The following is an 8969-nucleotide window of genomic DNA, read 5'->3' as shown; positions in this document are numbered from 1 at the left end:
AATAGCGAGGGATGTGATACTGGAATCTGCCAGCCCTTGCAAGTGATGAGCTGTACAGCAGCCATCGGGCAGGGACATACTGGATTAGAGCTGTAGATATCTCAAACAACTGAAATAATATGGAGTTGTGTCTGAAAAAAAGGCTGATTTGGTACCCCTGGATTGGGAAGAATTTTGCACATCTTCATGATTAACAGTTTTCTCACTCAGGTATTGCAGAGAAATATTACTGTTGCCAATAAAACAAACGATCTTACTTCTGCAAGTGTAATAGATGTGATGCAATTCATTTCCAGCCATCCTGGAACTCAGCAACCCTCTGAGTGTTGCTCAGTGTGACCGTGTGCCTCAAGGATTTGGGGACTAGAAGACAGACCCCTGCTCAAAATGGTCGATTGCAAGAGCTCAGTCTGTAGCAGCTCTGGAATGGGGACAAACCTCTGCTGTCCCTTTCGGCAGGGGACAGACATGCTCACACATGCAGGCAGACACGCGTATGCATGCTTCCTTTTTCTCAAGCAATCATCTCTTGTACGAACAGATACTAGTTTATGAAGACTATTCGAGAGCGAGGAATAACTGATCATGAGTATTTTGTTGTGTGTGCATGCTGAGCTGAGAATCTGTTCTCGGCAAGGTGCCAAGGAGAAGGCATGAACGTGGGCAACACTTGCTAGTTTTTGGTTGCATACTAAGTACGGTCTCTGTCTTATTTAACCGTGACCACAGGCTAACAGCACGCATTGCAGCTGCACCAGTGGCTGCTTCCACTTGCAGCAGTCGTGGCTTTAATGCTTTTTGGGTGGGGGGGACCCCTCTGCGGGTGCCTGTGCCAGGTACGGTGCTGGTGTGTACAGCTCTGGTGGGGACAGAGCCATGGTCACCAAGGACAGCCGGGCCCCTGGATCATGATTTGCTCAATCTGACCCGCAGCGCAGGGGCAGAGAAGGGCAGAGCCTTTCCCAAAGCAGACAGCAGTCACAGCCATACCCCATAATGGTAAAAACAGGCTGAAATCATCTAATAAGCCCAAACTTTTCCCAGTGGGTTCCCCAAAAGATGAATGCACTTAAGGACATGGATGCTTATACATGGTTATGAATGGGTCCAACCCGTGGCTTAACTTCAGACTCAGGAAACCCAGTGAAACTAAGTTTTTGTTCCAGCTCCAGTTATGCGACTGTGGTCAGTTAGGTCATTGTACCAGGCTTCAGCAGGAAGAGGAAAATGTTTTTGCAGTTAAAGCAGTGCTCTGCACCTCCAGAGCTCTTGTTCCTACGTTTGCTGTGCTGCGTGATCTCCCGGGGCCTCCAGCCAGAGCTTGAGCCCTGCACAAAACCGGTGGGCAGCTGCACAGGGAGTTGTGGCACCTCTACCTGCACAGCACATTTGCACATGCAGTAGGACAGGGAATGACTTGGCTCTTGGCATAAGACAGGAATAGCACCAAACAGGACCTTTCTGAAGGTAAAGGCACTAAAATTGATGCTTTTGCAGTTTGCACTAGGATGCTCACCTGAAAAGTGCTTCAAGATACAGATTGGTTCACTCTTGATCCAGCTGCAGAGTCACAGCTGACGTCTTTTGCCTGTTCCACTGAAAGCAAATTTTTCCACCTCTCCACACAGACATTTTTCAGGTAAAGAGCAATAATTGCTGCCACTAGTCGTGCTGCAGGCAAAAATAATATGACATGCTACTTGGAGGGGTATTCAAATTTATTTAAAATAAAATGGTTATAGTGTACGACCCTGCTTACATTGCCAATGGTAGAGTAATATCATTATATTGATACAAAAGCCTTATGCTGTAGGAAGGAAACCCATATGAGCTGGGTGAGTTGGTTCACCAGCACAAAAAACTGCACAGAATCCTCCATGCTGCAAAAAAAAAAAAGTGTTTGGGCTTGTTTTCGTTTTTTAACCAAGAAGGAGTCTACATGGCAGTCCTGCCACAGCCACACAGCTGAGGGTACCAAACGGGCTCAAAGGCAGCTGTGGTGAGACGGGTCCCAAACAGCCGTGGTGGCACACGCGTGGGCAGATTTAGGCTGCAGCCTTTGTCAGCTGAAGCTCAGCAGGCTGCATCCCAGAGATGCTGCTGTATAAAAGCAGCCTGCAGCTGATTCATGGCTCCAGCAGCATTTACCCTTGTGCAGCTTCTACACTGGGATGAATACTGAGCCTTTTGGCTAAGAATAGAATTTTAAAAAGCAGAAAAAGAGAGAAACTACTCAATATGAGTTAGTGGGAGCCATTAAACCCAGGCTCTTCCACAAATGAGCAGAAATTAATATTCAAGACAGGGAATTAAGCACAGTAGGATTTATTTTTACAGCCCAGCATGCTTGTAAACTGCATGGCGATACATGGAAGAAGTAAAGGGATCCATACCACTAGCATATGCAGCACAGGCAAAGACGGCTTCTGTGAGCAGTTCAACCATTATTTGGCTGCTTTCTGCTCAAAATATTTGTGACAGCAGCAAGTCAGAGCTGCCACAAAGATGACAAATTCTTTGAAGTCCACTTGGGAATCGCTATTTTCATCCAGGTTCTTGAAGACTTTATCGATAGCATCCTTGTCCTTCCCTGACTGCAAAAGAAAAAGAGCAGGTTGAGGTGAGAGGTGGCACGAACCTGACCACAGCGGCATCACTACCCGCATCCCAAACAAGGGCCCTGGTGGGGCTCTGGGCCCTTGCTGAGGTGGGGGGGGCACCTGGGGAGTGTGAGGCTGATGCCGGTTCAGACACCTTGTACCTTTCCATGGGGGATTGCGATTGAATTGCCTGGGAGGTGGGTGGGGGGATGCGATGGGGGTGTAACGGCTCCTGCATGCAGCCCTGCCATAGGCCTGCCCAGAATATCAGGTTATCATGTTTTCTGCTAGTGAGACTTTTTTTTTTTTCTTCTCTCTTCTTGTTTTGTGCATTGTATCTCTGGGTATAAAGCCATGAAGTCCTTTGCACCGTGTTTGGCTGAGACAACTGCTCAGCGCCCAGCACGGGACGTGGGACTGCGGTACCTCCGCCTGCCCGTCTTGGTGGGAGCCGCGCATCTCCTCCGGTTGCCTGAAAACCACATCCCTCCCCCGGGAACTCGTGCCTCCGCTGGCCTCAGGGCCAGGCTGGGGCTCTGGGTGACAGCAGGACCAAGCATGAGTCCCAGCATCCTTGTAGCATGGGCAGAGACCCGCATCTTCCCACCCTCTGCTCAGCAGCATCCAGCCCATCGCCCCCCGCCATCCCCCAAATGCATGTGCTCCTGGGTTTATTACACCTGAGAGCTGCAGTCACGCACCGCCATGGAGAGGCATGTTTTCTACTTTTAAAACAACATTTATCATGATTAAAGCTGTGTAATGCAAAGCCCCGAGGACATCACCCAGCTGAATTAACTGCCATGCATTCCCCATCTGCTGCCTTGGAAGGGCTCGGCTGGAGCTCGGGCAATTTGCAGTTTTGCAAAGTGATGATTTCCTGGGGCAAATGTCAAATTTAAGCTTCATTAAACACTGCTGCCCCAGCAAAGATGCAAAAGGCCTCAAAAGTGCTTCGAGTGCTCTCTCTGGCCTTGGTGCCCAGCACAAGCTGCTCACAGGAGCTGGCACCCGGGAAGACACCTCCTGAAGCAAGCGTGATGCTGACCTTGAGTTATGGCAGCGAAAAATATCAGAAAAATCTTTTTCATTCGAAGCTGTCATAATTCTGACGGACTGACTGAACCAGTACATCTCGAGGCTGATGTTAAGCAAGGCATCATCCAGTTAAAAAGAGACTGATTTTTTTTTTTTTAGTTTTGCCAAAATATAAAAAAAAAAAAAGCGGGGTTTTTTTTTCTGAAGTAGCTTACAGGAGGGCTTTTTGCTTAAGTCCTGGCACTGATTATCTCCACTGATTTTAGAAAACGCAGTTTTAAAAATAAACAGGGGATGGCAGTAGATACCTATCGTATATATGAACAACCATGTGGATTTTGTTGAAGCTAAACAAAAAAAATCTGATAGTGTACTAGAAAGAAATGATATAAACTTTTGGAAAATTTCCATGAATTTAAAATAAGAAGTACTACCTTAACTGAAATCTCAAAGTACTTCTTGATCATTGTCTAAATAACTAAATTTCTCATTCTGTAATTTCATGTTTCACTTTAAATATATGCACCTTTAAAATCACTAAAAATCGAACCGGTTCCCTAGATTTGACTGATGACTGTGTCTGGAAGGTTTATTCCCTTTCACTTTGCAAGTTACTATCAGTTTTGATTTTATAAGCAAATATTTAAAATTATTTAATTAAATATACAAACTAGTTTTAGCCTCTGAATTACTTCTGAAATGCACGCGGGAATTATTTTTTGGAAGCTCTTTATAACTGAGTCCAGTCCTTCAGTCCTGTGGTATGGATTCATTTCTGCCTCTGATTGATTCAAGACCTTTCCAGGTAGTTGTGAGCTGTGTCAGCTATAACCAATTCTAAGACCAGAAATACACATAAGTATTTAAAAGACTCTGTTTCCCAGAACATTCTTGCAAATAAAAAAAATGGATATAATTGTTTTTTTCTAAAATAGGTAAAATGGGAAAGGGACATGGAGACTAGAACATAAGAGGACATTCAGCTAACCATCTTCCTGGAAAATTCCAGTTTTTCCAGCAGTTTCAGGAAATAAGTAGAGCCAGTAAGAGCATCTGTGGGGAACTGGAAAAGGTGGTGCCTGGCCAGTAAAAGTCGTCAGGAATGACCTTTGAGCACCATCCCTTTTGGGAGTTGTCTAGCGCAGCGGCTCCCCACCTTTATTTAGACCAAATGTGAAGTTTCTGGGGGATTTCCTTGCTCTCTTACAATTGTGGTTTTGTTGTTGGTTTTATTTTTCTTTACGTGGAAGTGCTACACGTAACATACAGCTCCATGATCAGGAACACGACGTTTCCAATGATGCTGTTGGGTCACAACCACTGATCTGGTTTATAGAGTTTTTTCAGAGACATTTTCACCTATCCCCCCCCTCGAGCCATCCAGGTTCTCATTCTGAATAATGCAGCTGTGTTTCATTTGTGAGTCATAAATCCAGCAGGCAAGGATTTCATAGGGTGATTTCAGGTAGCTTGCATGGAAAGATACCAAATTGTATCAAGTACCCTGGCTGCAGTGCACTGGAAAAGTTGTTGAAAAATCAGATTATGCTGGATACCAAAAGTGGTAGCCACATTTGGAAAATTTGGTTCTGGGCTTTTGCAATTAAGAATAACTGTACAGAGAGATAAACATTACTCCTGTATGGAAAGAACAAGACATTTAAAAGTTTTTTCTGGATTTTTAGTGAGGGGAAGCAAATAAAAAACAATTGAAAATGAAATGCATTTTGTCTCCCAGCTAGCTAGAGCTTTTACTATAATATATTAAGCATTTTGAATACCTACTAAGAGAAATTCTCTCTCTCTCTCTTTATAAAACCTACTTAAATGCACCTGATGATTACATACAACTCTATGTTGTAAAACACTTGTTCACGTCTTTCTTTTACTATTAAAGACAAATGCAAACCAGTTTGGTCTGTGTACATCTGTTGTTCTTGTTTATGCATAATTTTCATGAGCATACTGCGTATGTAGTATAAATACCTAGAGAAAGTAACTGTATAAATATCTAGAGACTTCCCATCTGCAATCAAGGTCTTCAATTGCTGACAACATAACTACCTTCACAGCAGTTGTAACACGACATGAGCTGGTAAATCCAGGGACAAACAGAAGAAGTAGGTGAATTCTGAAGATGAAACCCAATCTATTTCAAAGCCACTGTGCTGACAACTTGAGTGTTGAATTTAGTAAACAGGGAATGGCCCTGAATATTAGAATTGGTTTTACACAGTATGTGCAAAGACTTCTTTATTTAATTTTTTTCTACAAACCATTGCATATTTCCAGATATCATTTCCCCCATAATGTACTAAAACCTGTGTCTGCAGGCAGCCCTTGCACCCACTACACAGAAACGATGCTGCGCTCTTTTCTTACCGAGAGGAAGTTTGGCAGCTCTTTTTCCAGGAGGGTCTTTAGTTCTGCTTTGCTGAGGGTTTGCCTGTTGCCGTCAGTATTTGCGTACTTGTCAAAGACAGCAATGGTCATTCCCATCGCAGTTTCCAGCTGAGACATGTTGCTGCTGGAGTCTGGCTTTCTTCTGAGCAGGAACAGCCTCGGGGCTCTCTCAGAGGACGGAGACTGGTCTTAGTCTGGGCTCTTTATGTGACTGTCCCATCCAATCAATGGTCACACACCAAAGGGACAGTTATCCCTTAGCAAACATCCGTATCTGAGCGCTGCTTGGAGTACACGCCTCTGTGCTGACAGCTATTCAAAACTCAAGCTTTATCACCCTGGTGTGGCCGGTACAACCAGTTGCTCACCAGTAGAAACCAGCCTCTCCTTCAAGATACACAGTGTGACTAACAAACGAAAATCAGATTTTGATACTGGCTGTTTGCTCAAGAATCAGATTTGTTCCTTCAGATAACCCCATCTGAGCAGAGGGTTGGTAGCCCAGCTTCAGCAGAGCATGTGCTAGCCTGCTCAGGAGGAAGAGGAGCATCTCGCTTCTCCTTCACAACCATAGTTAGGGGCTCTGCAAGGCGCTGCCCGTGCCGAGCCAAGAGCAGACACAGACGGCCTTTGCTGCCATGCAGAGGACCTCGTTGCAGAGCAGATGGCTCACTAGCACACGCTGGGGGTGGGATTCACCAGATCAAAAGCAGAGGTCTGCGACACAGACAGCTAACTGTGTCCCCCTGGGCTTGCACTCAGGCCAGAGTGGATGTCTGAAACAGGTCTGGTGAACCAACATCTCTCCAGGGCCGGTAAAGGGAGCCTTGCAGAGCCGCCCCACAAAAGAACTTGCTCACGTGGGGATACCCGAAGGAATACATCTGATACTTGAGCAAACAGCCAGTATCAAAATCCATCTTGATCTGCAGTGAAACAACTTGTTATTGACCCTACGCAGCGTCAAACCTTGCAATAGAATGGACTGTACTGAAAACAAAAGGTCACTGAAGTCCCGTGGTCCTCTGTGGCTTCTGATGAACTTTGTGATTCACCTGAAAACCGTGGTCCCCCGTCATTAAAATGCCAAGCACACTGGACCCGCATCTACACACAAGAGAGCTGTTTGAGGGTCAGAGCTGGCGGCTGAGCGGTACGGGGACAGCGTTAGCGCAGGTGATGGAAGCTGATTCAGCTGCAGCTACACTGAGTTTTGAACAAGTTAAAATTTCTGGCCGAGCAGCAGGGTAACTTGGCCTCTCTCAAACTCAGGGTGGCTATGCTAGACCTGAAGGAGCTCATTTAAGGTGAGTTACATCTATACTAGGGTCTGCAGAGTGGACACACTCTGAGCAAATTATTTGGGGGAACCTATCAAAAGCAGGGCATCATGCATGAATAATGCTGATGGACCCCAGGGTGCAGTGTTCTCCATAGAAGACTCTGACTGTGGATTCCCCAAATTAAACCTGAGTTTGGATGTCTTTGGACGTACCTCTGAATGCTTGAAGATAAGTTTCCACTTGTTATGCCATAGACAAGTTAGCAAAAAATGGTTTTAATTGAGAAAAATTTTAAAAATTAAACTCTTTTCTCCCAGATGTCTATAGCCACCTGTTCCCCAGGCAAAATCTGTCCTGTAACACCTACAGTATCTCACAGCAAGACTACACATCACAAGTACATGGAAATCTACTATCTTTCTGAAACAAAAACTCCATGATTTTCAGTCTCTCCAACAAGGGATTTTGCATTTCCCAGAAAATCATGGCAACATCTCAGGCTGTATGCTTTTTTCAAACAGTTCATGAGAACTATTTGTTCCCATGACTTCAACCTCATGACATAGTTGCAACTGATTTACATTAAGTGGGTAAGGGTTTTAAGTGAATTTTGAAGGTCTTACATTAAAGTGCAAGTTGAAACCTGTGGGGTTCCTTCAGAAGAAGGAACAAGAAGAGAGCAAACAACTGGCCCTTGTTAGCTATGAACATCATCTGATGTTTGCATACACACACAATGGCAGTTGCTGGTGTGTCAAGTGCCAGGAACTTTTCTTTGTCCTTTTCTGTAACATGAATATTAAACATGGCCATTAAAGACAAATCAATTCCTCCCTCTAAAGGAAAACCTAACAAAATAAAACGTCTACTTCATGCATTCTCGTGACTTTGAATCATGAACATCGATGTTAGTTATACAGAAGAAGGAAAAAAGTGCCTTGAAAAGGCAGAGGGGGAGATCATCACCTTCAGTCAACAGGATATGTCAGTATGTCCACACGTTTGCCACAGAACTCGGCAGAAAAGTTGTCCTCATTCTTGACCCATTTTCCTCTGCAAATACAGGTGACACACATTTTTTGAAAAGACGGCTCCAAAAGTGCTAAAACACAAAATAAACTACAGGGCTTGAATTTCTACAAACTGAAAGGTCACCATGGTAGCACTGCCTGGTTGGCTTTTTTGTTTGTTTGTTTTTAATGTGTCATATTTATATTCATGCATGTGCACACACACATCAGTACTGCTCAGACTTTTCAATTCACATTTTTTGTATTGTTTAAATATTTCCTTACAACTTGTTTTTCATTAAAATAGCAATTCTGTGCACAAGGCACAGACTATTAAAACTGTTTGCAAAACCAAAGGAAAGTACAAATAGGAGGCACACACAGGAGACCAAACAGTGTTTTGATGTCAGGCCATCTGTCCAGTTCCCCAGGAAGATAAGCCATTTTCTGTGAGTTTCTTTGAATTTTATATCATTATTTAAATGTAAACAATATCCATTATTTGCTGTTTTCAGGTTTCTTTCTTTGAAGAATGGTATAGGCAATAGGTTGGGTGAGTATTTACTGAGGGTTTATACAGAATTAGGTCTTGCTGTTCCTCACTTGGGCCAAAAGTTTAAATTATTTATGTGAAA

At 44.1% G+C, this 8969-nt stretch overlaps 1 protein-coding gene across 1 annotated transcript; it reads right to left on the bottom strand.

Moving 5' to 3' along the window:
- Positions 1-2309: 2309 nt before the first annotated feature.
- Positions 2310-6647, bottom strand: S100P (S100 calcium binding protein P). The gene is made up of 2 exons (XM_009922700.2): positions 6021-6647; positions 2310-2594 (listed from the first exon to the last, which is right to left on the bottom strand). Exons 1-2 carry the CDS (start codon positions 6156-6158, stop codon positions 2445-2447), a joined length of 288 nt encoding a protein of 95 aa, XP_009921002.1. The 5' UTR covers positions 6159-6647; the 3' UTR covers positions 2310-2444.
- Positions 6648-8969: the final 2322 nt, after the last annotated feature.

Source organism: Haliaeetus albicilla, chromosome 1 (genome assembly GCF_947461875.1).
Source record: "Haliaeetus albicilla chromosome 1, bHalAlb1.1, whole genome shotgun sequence".
Taxonomy (NCBI): domain Eukaryota; kingdom Metazoa; phylum Chordata; class Aves; order Accipitriformes; family Accipitridae; genus Haliaeetus; species Haliaeetus albicilla.
The sequence above is the reverse complement of the archived record's forward strand: the minus strand, read 5'-3'. Positions and strand labels throughout refer to the sequence as shown.